We start from the raw sequence: 15,729 nt of genomic DNA, 5'->3' as shown, positions 1-15,729 counted from the left end.
CTATTTTACATCTAGGATAGGAGACTTTTTCTGTCACCTTATGCCTCATTATAGGCCCTAAATATTGTAGCTAATCAAACACACACTAGGACTTTCAAAACTCTTAGTCAGAGAAAGCTACTATTTTATCAGTTAAATACTATCAACCATTTCATTGCAGTTACAGAAAGCAATTTGATGTTGATTATAGATAATTTTTCCAATTTATGATTTATAAACTAAAGTTTGTTGAAGATTTCATTTCATTTTTTTTCATCCAGAACCTTTTAGAATTATGAGCATAAACCAAATTTAAAATAATCTTGGAAGGATCAGCTTTCTTTATGAACATCTCATAACTCTTTGTTAAAAGAACATGAATCATTAGGATTATACTAGACCTTTATATTTTTTACTCTGACCTTCATTTTTCTTTTATTCAGTGGAAAACAAACATCTCAGTCCTAGGAAGGTTTGGTGACCAATCCATAAATAATTATTTGGCAAATTATGTGTTAAATATGTGATAAACATTTGGAAACGCAGCTATCCTAACAGTGGAATGTTGTAGGATTACCTTGGTTTAGCAAGAATAACCCAGTCATAGGATTAGGGAACATATTTTTATACATGTAGTACAATGTTTTTGATTGGCTAGAATTTACTCTTTTAATTGGGTTTTATGTGTGCTCATTAAAACTCCCTGGGAGTAATTTATTATGTTCTTGAACATACAAAGGGTTTGAGCACATGTAGAAGATTCTGTTATAGCTTTAGTATTGAGCCATGGAATCTTTAAAGAATGTCTTAGGAATGACAGGGAATTATCCTTGTGAGTTTATTTGCTGTGGGAGTGGCTTCTATTCCACTTTACTGAGTTTGTTATATAGGTGATCTAGTTAGTGCTTGTAAATGTGCTTTTTACTTTGTTGGAAGCTAGGCACTGCTATTTGTCTCAGTTACCAGGCTGTATTTTTTCCTCACTAAGCTGCAATTCTTATCTTATTATAGAATGGCAGCCTACAGATTTGGAAAAGATCCTCACCATGGCAGAGGGCTAATATATATATATAACTCAAAAACTAAACAGCAACTAAACAAATAACTTAATTAAAAATGGGGTACAGAGTTAAACAGAATTCTCAACAGAGGAATCTCTAATGGGCGAAGAAGTACTTAAAGAAATGTTTAACTTTCTTAGTTATCAGGGATATGCAAATCAAAATGACTCTGAGATTCCATCTTACACCCATCAGAATGGCAAAGATCAAAAACTTAAGTAACAGAACATGTTGGCAAGGATGTAGAGTGAGGAGAACACTCTTCCATTGCTGGTGGGAGTGCAAACTTGTACAACCACTGAGGAAATCAATCTGGAGGTATCTTAGAAAAATTGGAAATAGATCTAACTTAAGACCCAGCTGTAGCACTCTTGCGCATATACCTGAAAGATGCTCCACTATATAACAAGGACATTTCCTCAACTATGTTCATTGAAGCCTCATTCCTAATAGCCAGAATCTGGAAACAACCTAAATGTCCCTCAGTTGAAGAATGGATAAAGAAACTGTGGTACATTTACACAATAAAATACTACTCAGCTATTAAAAAGAAAAAAGAAAAAAGAAAGAAAAGAAAAGAAAAGAAAAGAAATCATGAAATTTGCAGGCAAATGGATGGAACTAGAAAAGATCATCTTGAGTGAGGTAACCCAGATCCAGAAAGATACACATAAAATATACTCACTTATAAGTATATATTAGCCATATAGTACAGAATAACCATACTACAATCCACAGACCCAACGAAGCCAAGGAGAGTGCGAGGGAGGATGCTTGACTCTCACTCAGAACAAGAAATAGAATAGACATCCGAAGCAGGTGGAGGGAGGGAACTGGGTGGGAGATGGGATGGGGTGGATAATGGCCATGGGGATCAGGTGGGTGGAGAGAGGAAGAAGGCTGCTGCGGAGAAGAACTGGGAGAGAGAATAGACACGTGCTGCACCTCTGGGACAGGAGAGGCACCTGGTGATCTATGTGAGTGACCCTAGCAACAGATGTTAAGAAGCATAAAGTTGGCACCTCCTTTTGCTGAGTTGGACTCCCAGTGAAGGGAGGAGGCCCCGACCCAGAAATAAGAACGTTGACCCAAAATGTGTCTTGTCTACAAGAAGCACACGGGCTAATATGGCAAGAGAGACTGAGGCAATGCCTATCAGTGACTGGCCCAGCGTGTGACCCACCCCACAGGAGTGGGCTGACCACCGTGACTATTAGTTATATACTCTGCTATGCTTGCAGACAGCGTTCCAGCAGGAGCGTCTTCCGAGAGACTTCATTCAGCAGCTGACAAAGATTGATGCAGAGATCCAAGGCCAAGAAATGGGCTGAGCTTGGGGAGTACTGTGGAAGAGTGGAGGAACAGAGGGAGCTGAAGGTGTCAAAGACACCACAAGAAGGACTACGGAGTAATCTAACCTGGGCCCATGAGTCCTCACGGAGACTGAACCACCAACCAAAAAGCATTCAGAGATAGAACCTAGACATCTACGTAGCAGATGTGCTGCTTGGTCATCATGTGGGTTTCCTAACAGTAGGAGTAGGGGCTGTCTCTGAATCTGCTACGTACCGCTGCGTCACGTGCCCCTGGCTGGGCTGCCTTGCAGAGGATATGCTCAGTCCTTCTCTGTGATGAAGGAGAGGGGGAAGAGGAGCAGTGGGAGGGTGGGAGTGGCAGAAGAGGAAGAAGGGGCCGGGGATCAGGATGTAAAGTGATAAATGCATAAATGGAGGGGAAAAAAAAAAGAGAGAAGGCAGCTATTTGTTTCTTGGTGACGTAACCAGTGTCACTGATAACTATCAGTTACATATTGTGATACCTATGCCACTAGGGATTGCAGATCTGCCCTCAAGCTGAAGGGTTCTGTTTGCTTCCTGGAGAAAGTATGCATTGAACATATGACTGTAACTGATCCATGTCTCTTTCTATCAGTTGTATCTTAACAAGCTAAAAAAAATATATCTGTGATGTGTTTCCTACAAATAGGCTTACTTTTTTTATCAGATATACTTTTTGTATAATGTGGTTCTTAATAACTTAGCTTTCAAGTTTGAAATAAAAGCAGTTGTACATATGTGCACATGCAAAAGGAGCAGAAGTGACTGATAGAACTGTGCAATAACGGTTCTAAGAGAAAAAGCTGTAAGACCAGGCCATGCTCGCATGGAAGGATGGTCTGAAGGCTTCTATCTATAATCTTATATCCCTTTTAATGGAGAGTCAATGTGTTTGTTTCCCAGACCCCAGGAAAATGTACAATCAGGCTCTCGTACTGCATCATTATCTTCATCAGTATCTTTTATGCAGTGGGGGAGTCTTTAGGGAACATTAATTGCAAGCTATCTCTTAGCTACTTAAGGGCAATCTCGGAACAATTACCATGTATTTATGGGAATGAGGTATTCATTTATTTATTGCTCTTCTTCTAACAATCCCATAGCACTTGACTCAAGCTGATAACAGTACAAAGAGGCTCACCGATTATTGCGGGAATTGCTTTCCTCATCCCCACAATGTACCCTGCAGCACCTCAACAATCCCTTAGGAGGCTTCCTCTTAGCAGTTGAGCCTATAATGCCGATTGCCGTCAAGGGTGTACTGAAGTTATCTTTTCTCAGTCAGTTTATTGTAACAGATATGAGAATAGCTATTCCTGACTTCTTACGTAAGAATCAGACGGTAAGACTCGTATGTGAATCACACAAATTTGTCTAAATAGAGGGCACCTGTCTTGTTTTCAGACAAGATAGCTATAGATATAATCTATGTGTTGGTTTTTTTGGTGTTTATATAAAATAAACTTTCATCTGACAGAAAATAATGTCACAGATGATCTTAGTAAACCTATTTATATGACTTATATTTAGAATTTATCCATTTTTTAAGAGCCATAGATTTTCCTTTTTATAGATTTAAATTTAGATACATATATACTTTATATATCATATAATATATGGATTAAATCATAATATTGATTTAATAAGATTTGGTCTATTAAAGGAAGAAAATAAAGATCTCTTACTTTCCAAACTTTAAGTTTATTCTTGGTCACTTATTTCTAAACAATCTATGTGTAAACCCGTGCAAGAGAACTTTAGTGTTAAATGTTGCTTGTCATATAAAGATAAAACTTAAACCAAAGGGATTATTTGAAATGGTCAAGATAATGACAGAAAAGCAGCAGATAATGATAAATAAAGCATACATTTATACATTTATTGTAAGTAGAAATCCTTTGCAGTCTTGAAAAAAGAGAACTGATGTGCTCCAGTCAGTCAAAAATATCTGGGTTGTTTTAGTCTTGTTTTACAGACATGAAAGTTTAGGATAAAGGTGTTAAATAATTTATCCGATGTACACAAATCTTAACTGGCAAGAATAGAATTCCAGTAATGATCCATTCATTTGGTTATATATTGCTATGAAAGAAACTATTTAAAATTTAATGTATTATATAACAATTTTATATATTAGCAAGCAGTTGGATACTATACTATGCATTTAGCAGAATAATAGTAGTGGCTCATCCAGAGAGTGCCTAGGCTCCCCAGCCATGTGTTATTAGTCATATTTATAGTGTCAGGTTTACATTTCCTTTTATGGAGCAGAACTAAATTCCACCTAGAAAGTAGTTGGTTACCCTCATAACACTTATATCACTACTGTACATGGTCATATTTGTATCTCTCTATTCATAAACCAATATAGTTCTTGGACCTCATCAAGAAGTGTCTTTGTGTAGAGTTTGGTGGTCCAAAGTGAGAAAGTTAAGTGTCAGTGGAGCGGGTCATGAATATCATTCCTCCATCCCAAAAGGCATAGGGACTGTGACAGACGGGAGAGTGGATAGACTGTAAGAGCCAGAGATCAGGGAAGACCAGAGTGAAATAATGCCTTTTGGATCTAACACAACAGCTTAACTTAAAAATGAACTCCCAGCAAGGCTTGTACAAGGTTAAGCCAGTCAACATTCCAGTAGAGAGTGGGAACTCACAAGTCTCTACCTCCACCTCTATCTACATTCTTCACCCAAAGCATTGGTGATATCGACAATTAGACTTCCAGAAGAGGAAGAGTCCCTTTCTTGTATGGGTGTGGTCCCTGGTACTTTCAGAACACTCTATAAGACTGTTCCACACTCAGGAGTATGTGGGCAGCACAAATCTGGCCTGATGGAATGTCAAAAAAGGACATTGGCTCGAAGTACATCTCAGAGGAATGGGAACATGGATATAATCAAAATACACTGTATCAAATTTTTAGAAAGCAATACAAATACAAAATTATTCTTAAATAACCCTATTACCGTCTCTTGGGTTTGCTAGGTTCGGTTGATTTGGTTTCTTTGCCCCACAAATGGCCATAGCTACAGGTATCTGACTCGGGTGGGATTTGCATTGGGCTGTATTGTCTGAGATGGTTCACAAGCCTGCCATTCAGTGCCGCCTAGCACTTTGGATGGGGCTGTTGACTAAAGTACACCCATTCACGTCTTTAAAAAATATTTATTTATGTATTTGTTTTTATTTATTTATCTATCTATGTTTATTTATTTAATTTGGTGTGTGTGTGTGTGTGTGTGTGTGTGTGTGTGTGTGTGTGTGTGTGTAAGAGAGATGTGGATGTGGCTACCTACATGCATGTCACAACATGGGTATTAAGGTCAGAGGACAATCCATTCTTGCCTGGCACCTGGTAGGAATTTTGCAATCAAACTCAGACTCTGTGACAGTTTTCTTCTTGCAATACAGCATGAATTGCTTTCATTCGACATAGAGGCTGGGTTTCAAGAAGAGGAATTCTAGATTACAAATAACAACATGCAAATATATAAAACATCAGGTACCTTGTCCTTGCTAATGTCCCATTGGTCTAGGTTGGCCACAAGGATGAAAACTACTTATGGGTGAATCTTGAAAAACTAGTAAAGTCCCGACAATAACAACCCACTATAGTGCCTATCATCCTGAGGACTTCCCCCTGGTTTCTAAACTACTGGGGCTGCAAGTTATCTGCTCCCTGGAACAGCATTTTACCAATGCTTTGGGTGAAGAATGTAGATATTTCAGATGCAGAGATGAGCATGATTTTTTATTAAGCTATTGTATTTTCTTTCTTCTAACAATATAACATGAGATTTTTAACTTCCCTTAAATGGTTTTAAAATGTTTATTAACATATTTTATTTTTGTCTGTGCAGGTGTGCATGTGTATCTCTGTGTTTACATGAATCCATATTCATCTCGCACGTACCATTGCCTGTGATAGCATGAAGAGTTCATCAAATCCACTGGAACTGGAATTGCATATGGTTGTGACTTGGCAGTGGGTTCTGGAAACCCAGCCTGGGTCCTCTGCCAGAGTAGGTAGGGACCACTGAGCCATTGTCCCAGATCCCACTCCTATCTTCAGTGGTTGTTAACAAAATTTTGTTTTTGTAAATAAAAATACCACTTTCAAATCTCTAAGTAGCTTTCATGAAAATTTTAATGGCATCCTCTGTTGTGTTTTGAGTTTAGTTCATTAGTGAATAAAAATGGAAAAATATTGTTGCAGTTTGTGCCTTTATCCTTGTTCAAATATATGCAGGTGATTTCTTAAAGTATATGACTAATTTTGGATTTTAAAGCAATTTTCTTTCAAAAGAATGACCTTGATTCCATTGTTTTTGTAACAGCAGGATTGTTATTTCAGCAGTTATATTTTATTTTACTTCATATTAACTATAATAATTTATTCATAATGCTATTAATAGAGCTGACTCCCATATAGAATTTTTATGGAAATATTTTAATCTATGCTAAAATATTCTATATTTGTCAATGGAATTTATTTCTAAGTGGTAGCATTTTACTTTAATGAATCAAATATTGATGGTTAGTCCTCTATTAATATTGACATTTAGAATAATATAACCTTTTACCCCTGAGTCATTATGCTAAGCCAAATGAGCAGAGTATACACATGATGCCATTTCAGTGCTCTGAAAGTGCCATGGCTTAGGGGCAGACACTGAAAAGTGATGTTAGAAGCCAGTATCTGAAGGAAGTTGTTGTTTTAAGAACTTTGGTATTGTTGTGATTTAATAAAATCTAAGAGCAGTATGCGAGGAGTAGTGAGGAAAACCAGGAACTTACTTTTCGTGACTACGCCTTCCAGGCGAATGATGTTTGGGTGGTCAAACTGACCCATGATGCTGGCTTCTCTTAGAAAATCTCTTCTTTGTCGGTCCATGTGGCCACCTTTCAGTGTTTTAATGGCAACTGGGATCTCCCTTTTCCCTGGTGTCTTCAAACGCCCACTACAGACTTCCCCAAATTCACCTTAAAAGTCAAACAAACAAACAAACAAAGAAAAAAATCATTTGTTTAAACCAAGTACTTTTATTTCAGAAAAGTCCACATATCCATGTTATGATTTTTAAAAGAACCTAAAACACACCTTTAAAATATATCCTTGAAAACATCTTGTCTTTAGTCTGCTGTGTACGTATTTATAATGAACAATGGATTGCATTTGCATGCGCTTCAACCAGGGAGCCCCAGTGAAAGGCATCCCTAATCTACTACCTGCTATGAAAGTATGTACATCAGAATGGGAGATGCTGCTGTAATTCCAGGGAAAAGCAATCATTACCGAGCATTCCCTGTTCCTCTTCTCAGCCCTAATCTATGGATCAAATGCCTACTCTATCCAGACAATCCACCAGAGAGATGTATGGTTTATTTGACTACTGACGTCATATGTCTAGGCTATGAGAATTAGAAAGGAACATTGTTTCCATTAACTTTATGAACACTGAAAAAAAAAAAACCCCTGTGCTATACACAGGTATAATAACTGATCATATAGGATACAAGATATATTGATGGGTAGATAAGTGTAGGGAGATGAGTTACATTTCAGATCTAGTTATATTGATAGATTAAATAAGCAAGTGTTTTCTACATGGTTACCACATGAATATGTACTGCTAGGTTGCTATGAGATTCAAATAAATACATGGTATTATCTTGAGCTCATAGAAAAGTGGGAGATGAACGCAAATGAAGTCACCTAGATTATTCCATCCATGGAAATGCTGCTTCCATCAAGAATAGTCATGGCTTGAGGACTTGCCGTGAGTGATGCAACTTATGTTAGACTGTGACTGATGCATAGAACACACAAGTACAGGGGAAGCAGGAGCATTCAAGATGGGTGTGAAGAAAATGGAGGCAAAGATTAAAAGGTCAGAAACAGTAAATGAATGTCGAGAACACAGACAGCTGAATCTGAGAGGCTGTTACGGGAAAAGATCACAGGCTTTCTCAGTGTAACACAGTGCATTCAACAAAGATTAAAGGGATGGGAAGATAGCTCATTAATAAAACACTTGCACATAAGTATGAAGACCTGAGTTTCATCTCCAAAACCTATGTTAAGAACACAGGTGCGGTGGAGGTGGTGATAGAGATAGGCAGGAGATCCCTGGGGCTCACTGTTCAAGCTAGTGTTGCCTACTAGGCAAGTTTTAGACCAGTGAGACCCAGTCTCATAGAACAAGGTGGACTGCTTCCTAGAAACTACAATGGAAGCTATCCAACTGCCTCTACATCCATACCTACACATAGACACACACACACACACACACACACACACAAAGAAAGAAAGAGCTTGTCTTTTATAGCTAAACCTTCACACAAGTAAGGACATGAAAACATTGATTAAACTGCTGTCTCTAGAAAATGCAGTGCTCATAACACTGGACTTGACAAATCTTGCCCAAAATTTGTAAGAAATACAAGAATATATGTATAATTTGGTGCTCTCAGTTTCTTGGGAGATGGATTTTCGTATGTCACATAAAATGAAGCTGAGTTTTAAAAAGTTCTTTCATGTGCTTTTGATTTTTAAAGATTTTATTTTTTGATTTAAAACCAATAGCTGATAGAAAATTGTAACATTTTTCTGTGCTTCTTGGACTATTGGATGAGAGAGGCATTTGGATATGTCTAAACTGATGTCAAATATACACAAGGTTTACTAAGGTATTAGAATTTGTTCATTAACCACCATTACCCCTTAATAAATATATAGAAAATACAAGCATTTCTCTTTGTGTCTTTTTATCTTTTACTGAACTTGAAAAGACCAAGTAGTATTAATAAAGATTTGACAATACTTAAAAACAAAGTATGTGAGCCCAAACCCATGTAATTTTTTTTATACTTGAATATCATAAGAATTTAAATAAACTTTTTAATATAATGAAATAAATGACAGCTCTCTTGGTATTTTATCAAGACAGACATAGTGGTAATTTTCCTTAGTTTTCTGTTGCCTGGAACTCATGCATCTTATTAGCACCAGGCAGGTGTTTTCTTCAAGTCAAGCTTTGCTTGATCAGGCTGTTATCACACTTATTTCATTGGTACTAAATATGGTGCTCTGAGATTCCAGCTCTCTGTCATTTCCAACCCCTTGAGACAGAGAAAGAAAAATGCCACACTCCTGGGTTATTTTTTCAACAGTGTGTATTGGCTGTTGGGAGGGTAAGTATGTATTTAGGATCTGAGACTCACTCACAAAATGTGTTTCAGATCTTCTGAAGGCCTGGATATATTGCACATATGAAAATGTTTTAAATTAAAGTATAATTTCATAAATTACCAAAGACTGATTCATTATATGATTGTCCGTATAGTAGCAGCAGTTACAGTAAGTGACAGTAACATCTTACATGTAGCTTGACCAGAAGTAAGAGAAATCATTCCTCAGTAAGATTGCAAATAGTTATTTGCACAACTTAGTCCATAGTTAACCCATTAACTGTAGGAACATGACACTAATGACTACTTGTGCATAATTGCAATCATTATCACAGTGCCCTCACTTGGCAATTTGTGCCAATGAGTCTATAAACTTAATGTATACTTTAATATCTCTAAAAACCTTTTTTTTGGCATTTAAAGATATTTTTATTATTTTAAATATTCTTTGACAATAAGACAGGTTAACTCCTAGCAACACCCAGCCTACCTCAAAAAGATAATATTTTTTTTCCTCCTTTATTAATTTATTCTTGTTACATCTCAATGGTTATCCCATCCCTTGTATCCTCCCATTCTTCCCTCCCTCCCAATTTCCCCTTATTTCCCTCCCCTATGACTGTTCCTGAGGGGGATTACCTCCCCCTCTATATGATCATAGGGTATCAAGTCTCTTCTTGGTAACCTGCTGTCCTTCCTCTGATTGCCACCAGGTCTCCCCGTCCAGGGGACATGGTCAAAGGTGAGGCACAAGGACAATACAGGCGGTAAATCTAAAAACCTTTTGAAGTAGGTACCCATATTCCACTTATAAAGGAGGAAATGGAAGCACACATGCTAAGTCACTTGGCCACAATCAAACAACAGTTGGACCCCCGAGTTCACTAACTCCATTTTCCAAAATTGCTATTTGGGCCATTTTGTCGTTGTTAGCATCTTACTGAGTTCACAGTCTAAATTCCCTGTTGTAACAATCTTATCATCACACTAGCTATCTTACAGTGTTTGAATAATGAACTATAATGGAAAGGTACACAAATGATAAAGCCATGCTCTTTGAATCCTTCACTACTGTCCTAGGTAGTGTTACTATTATTGCGATAAACCACCACAACCAAAAGCAACTTGGGGGTGAAAGGGTTTATTTCAGCTTACAATTCCAGGTAACAGTCCATCACTGAGGAAAGTCAAGGCAGGTACTCAAACAGAATATGAACTAGGAGACAGAGGCTGATGCAGAGCCATGGGGGAGTGCTGCCTACTGCCTTGCTCCCCATGGCTTGCTTAGCCTACCTTTCTTATTGAACTTAGGACCACTAGCCCAGGAACCGCACCACTCACAATGGGCTGGGCCCTTCCCCCTTCCCCATCAATCAATAATTAAGAAAATGCCTTACAGCCAGATCGTATGGAGGCATTTTCTCAGTTAAGCTCAGTTAAGTTTCAGACAATTCTAGCTTGTGTTAAGTTGGCATAGTACTATCCAGCTACTAAAGTTGAACTCCAGCTCAAATGTCTTGTATATTAGGTGGTCTGTAAAAAACAGGACAGTCTAGTTTCAAGGTGGCCAAGAAAATTATACACAGGGTAATTGATCTTCTGCCAAGGACAGTACATTTACTAGCTAACAATCCCATCTATCTTCCGGGTAGTGGTAAAAAACCTTTCTTGACAAGCAATTTTATTGTATAATATACAGGGCCATGTGAAAATATCAATTAGTATTGGATTTTCCACATAAGCTGTGCAGAATTGAGCTGAAACTTGGAGGAAAGCAGGGGAAGTAAGTACAACCTGCTTGTAAAGCTGTGACATCAGGATCCCACCAGCCTTCTTTAAATTTTATCCTCTGTGATCTGAGATTCTGGCTCTCTTTCATTCCCAACCCCTTGAAACAAAGAAACAGAAAAGCCACACTCCCGATTTTTTTTTTTCGATCATGTCTTGCTTTGGGGGATGGTAAATCTTGTTGACTTGATTAGACCTGGAATCAAGTAGAAGACAAGATCGGGTGAGTCTGAGGGATTTACTGGTGTGACTAATTGAGAGAAGCTCCTTCCCTGGTGCAGCTCAGATAAAAGGAGGTCAGACAGGAACGTGATGAGCTTGCCTGCCTGCCTTGGACCCTGTGCTTTTCCGATCATTGTTGCAGCAGATGCCACCCTTTGCTGCCATCAGAATGCCACATCTTCAGCCAGCTTAGATGTAGGGAAGACCAGGGCTTCCCCAGGGATCCTCGAGGCATTCAGCACCAGATTGAGGAGCTGTGGCATCTAGCCTTATGCCCTCAGCGGCCACCAGAGTCTCAACGTCTCTGGTGTGAAGACATCTCTGCTGGCCTCCTCAGGCCCCATCCAGTAAGACAATCGAACGAATCCTCTTTATTCTATGTATTCATCCTCTGAATTGCTATACGCTAGAGAGCTCTAACAAATATTTCATGATGTTTTTCTTTACACTTCCTGTTTCCCTGGACTGGAATGAACAGCGATACAAATATCTTCATTTGTTCCATGCACACTTTATCAGTCTCCTGTAAAGTCTGAGCTTTGCCATCTTCGTTCCAGAATACTTTCCCGAACTTCCTTCTGACTTGTCCACTTAAATGCAAAAGGAAAGAAAACTCACTAACATAATATCATCCTGTACACTTGAAAGTATGTCCAGAACTCGTAGACAGGCTATTTATTCTCCTACCAGATATAATACCAACCTCAGACAAGGCTATTCTGAGACAAGACAAGATGAGACAGAGCAAGGCCACTTCATAATTTTGTCCAAGTTCAGACACAGGCAAGGTCACTGTATCATTCCAAAATACCACACATCTCATTCTCTTGGCAAAAATGAGTGCTCTTAAAAAAACAACAACAAAAAAACAAACAAACCTGACTCATGTTTCATTCCTATTCCAGTATCCACTATTTAAAGCTAAATTTTGTTAGGATAATATGGGAGATGTCCTTAAACTCAGACTCATTATTTTGTGCCTTTTTCAGTAGGTTGGGAACTTGTGAGGGACTCAAATAGCACCACTGGAAGCCACCTGCCTTCTCCATTTCTTCAGATAAGATTCTCTAGACACACTCATCCCTTTTATCAAAGAGACCAGGTGCAGAACCTTCACACTGCCAAGTGTTAGGATTCAGTGGTGCTTTGTGACTTTTCCTGGAGAGATGTGAATAAGCTGTTTACTCACCTCAGACAGAGCACTGATGAAAGACCAACGAAATGATCCCACTCAAGTCTAGCTCAGTGAAACAATGAGTGTAATCAGAATTCCTTACTGGAGTGTGGGCAGGTTGCAAACAGCTATACCACTGAACAAAAGTCTCTTTCTCTCTCTCAGCAATGGTTAATTGCTTATAAATTCCCGGGGAGAAGTAGGACCTTGTAAGCTCCACGCTCAGTAACTGCTAACTGCTCATAAATTCCTGGGAAGAAACTGGACCCCATGCATTTCCTCCTCACATCCTCAACAATGGAACATTAATGGACCAAATTTTGTGTAGCAATCACGGCTGCTGGGATTTCAACAGGGCAGTGTCCATGACAAGCCTAGAGGCCAGTATTCCATGAACTGCTTGCCAGCTCATGGGATGGTTAAACTAAGCCAACAACCCTCATGGAAGAATTCGGAATAACCACTCCTACTTGATATTAAAAATCTTAAATCTTACAACACTAGTTCTTTCTATTCTTAGTGTAACTTCCGTGTAGACCTACAAAGTATGGGTGAACTTTCTCCTATGGACTATGAGTACATTTCATTAATAAATATATATCATCATGTATGTCCAGTGAAAGATCAAGCATACTGGGCTGTCCATTTAATGCTGGAGTTGGAGTCATTCTCTGACCAACAAGATGGACAGGAGGTAATTAAAAACAGTTACATGTAAGATGGAATCTCAGAGTTGTTTTGATTTGCATTTCTCTGATGACTAAGGATGTTGAGCATTTCTTTAAGTGTTTCCCAGCCATTCGATATTCCTCTCTTGAGAATTCTCTGTTTAGCTCTGAGCCCCATTTCTCAATTGGGTTATTTGGTTTGGTGGTGTTTAATTTCTTGAGTTCTTTATATATTTTGGATATTAGACCTTTGCCAGATGTAGGGTTGGTGAAGATCTTTTCCCAGTCTGTAGGCTGTCGCTTTGTTCTCTTGCCAGTGTCTCCTGCCTTACATAAGCTTCTCAGCATGAGGTCTCATTTATTAATTGTTGACCTTAAAGCCTGGGCTGTTGGTGTTCTGTTCAGGAAGTTGTCTCCTGTGCCAATGTATTCCAGGCTTTCCCTCACTTTTTCTTCTAACTGATTTAGTGTCTCTGGTTTTATGTTGAGGTCTTTAATCCATCTTGACTTGAGTTTTGTGCATGGTGATAAATATGGATCTAATTGCATTTTTCTAAGATCAAGAACTCAAGTGACAGCACATTCTGGAGAGGATGTGGAGAAAGGGGAATACTTTTTCATTGCTGGTGGGAATGTAAACTTGTACAACCACTTTGGAAACCTATCTGGCGCTTTCTCAGAAAACTGGGAACAGGGCTTCCTCAAGACCCAGATATTCTACTCCTTGTAACATACCCAGAAAGTGCTCCACCACACAACAAGGACACATGCTCAATCGTGTTCATAGCAACCTTATTCATAATAGCCAGAACATGGAAACAACCTAAATGTCCCTCAGTCGAAGAATAGATAAAGAAATTGTGGTACATTTGCACCATGGAATACTACTCAGCTATTAAAAACAAGGAAATCCCAAAATTTCTAGACAAATGGATGGGACTAGAAAAGATCATAATGAATGAATTAACCCAGAAGCAGAAAGACTTCTCACATGTATATACTCACTTATAATTGGACGTTAGCCCGAGAGGCATGGTCACATGAAAGTCTTCACTTATCAGGAGATTGGGATAGTTGTGAGGACATCCTATTGGGACTCTAGGTAAGAGAAGTAAGAGGGAATGGGGAAATGGAAGGATCCAGAGGGTCCTAGAAACCCACAAGAAGAACATCATGATGGGCGCCAGGGGTTCTGCTCAAACTACTGTACCAACTAAGGACAACATTTGCAGTAAACATCAAACCCCTTCTCAGATCTAGCTAATGGACAAGACATTCTCCACAGTTGACTGAAGAGCAGGGACTGACTCAGATGTGAACTATGGTGCCCATATTTGACCACTTCCCTGTGGTGGGGAGGCGTAGTGGCACTCATAGAGAGAATAAACAAGCTACCAAGGTGACTTGATAGCCTACGACAATATAGTGGAGGAGGAGGTCCCCCTTGGTCATAGACATAGGGGAGTGGAATAGGGTGAAAGCAAGAGGGAGGGAGGAACGAGGAACGGGAGGATACAAGGGATGGGATAACAACTGAGATATAATCTGAATAAATTAATTAAAAAAACCAGTTATGTTCCTTTCATTGCTTTCCCAGAAAACATGTTTACTCATGGCTTAGTTGCAGAGCTTCTTCTCTGTGATGGACAGGTGTGATACACAGCATGTCCTTCTCCCTATTATATGAAATGAACCTTTTCCTCCTCAAGCTATTTTGCATCTGAATGTTTTATTATAGCAACAGAAACAAAACTTGAATACCCAGTATAGCCAAAGTATTTTTTTTTTTTTTACTGGAATACAAAATCATTATAAAAATGTCCAGATATCTATTGGCTATTATTAGCAAGAAAAAAATGTTTGTACTATCTATAGACAAATGGCTTTTTGTGGGAGGTTGGGGTTGGTGGAGGGTGTTGTAAATTTTAGCTGGGGCAGGAGACCTAGAAGGGTCATCTTGGGAGGGCAGATACATAACTGTTTGGTAGATCCATGACTCTACCCCTATCTTTAGCTTTAGATACAACATCATTTGCCAAGCTGCTTGGCTTCAGGCTCATTTGGACTTGAGCCCGCAAACAAAGCCACCAGGCAAAAGTGTAGAAGGAGACTTGTACAATGTATATTCAGACAGGTCTGTCTGCCTGCTGACACTGATCATGGCAGTGGCCTTGAAAGATCTATTGTCCTTTTTCTCTAATTGCCTCTTAACTGTTCAGTACTGTTATTATAAGGCCATAGGACACTTGCCTATCACCTCTAATGAGAAAAGCTTGCCGACTTCTATCTCATAACAGATCCTGAAG

At 38.8% G+C, this 15,729-nt stretch overlaps 1 protein-coding gene across 3 annotated transcripts in view; it reads right to left on the bottom strand.

Annotated features, from left to right (window-relative positions):
* Window positions 1-15,729, bottom strand: part of EPHA6 (EPH receptor A6) — an 896,620-nt gene that overhangs the window by 216,588 nt on the left and 664,303 nt on the right. For all 3 annotated transcript variants that reach the window (XM_084801064.1, XM_084801065.1, XM_084801067.1), the window contains one exon: window positions 7,178-7,363. In XM_084801064.1, the coding sequence (XP_084657190.1) occupies window positions 7,178-7,363 (186 nt within the window). The remainder of the gene's footprint in view (window positions 1-7,177; window positions 7,364-15,729) is intronic.

This window comes from Acomys minous, assembly GCF_964271855.1.
Source record: "Acomys minous genome assembly, chromosome: 11".
Classification (NCBI taxonomy): domain Eukaryota; kingdom Metazoa; phylum Chordata; class Mammalia; order Rodentia; family Muridae; genus Acomys; species Acomys minous.
Note: the sequence above shows the minus strand (reverse complement) of the source record. Positions and strands in the feature narration are given on the sequence as shown.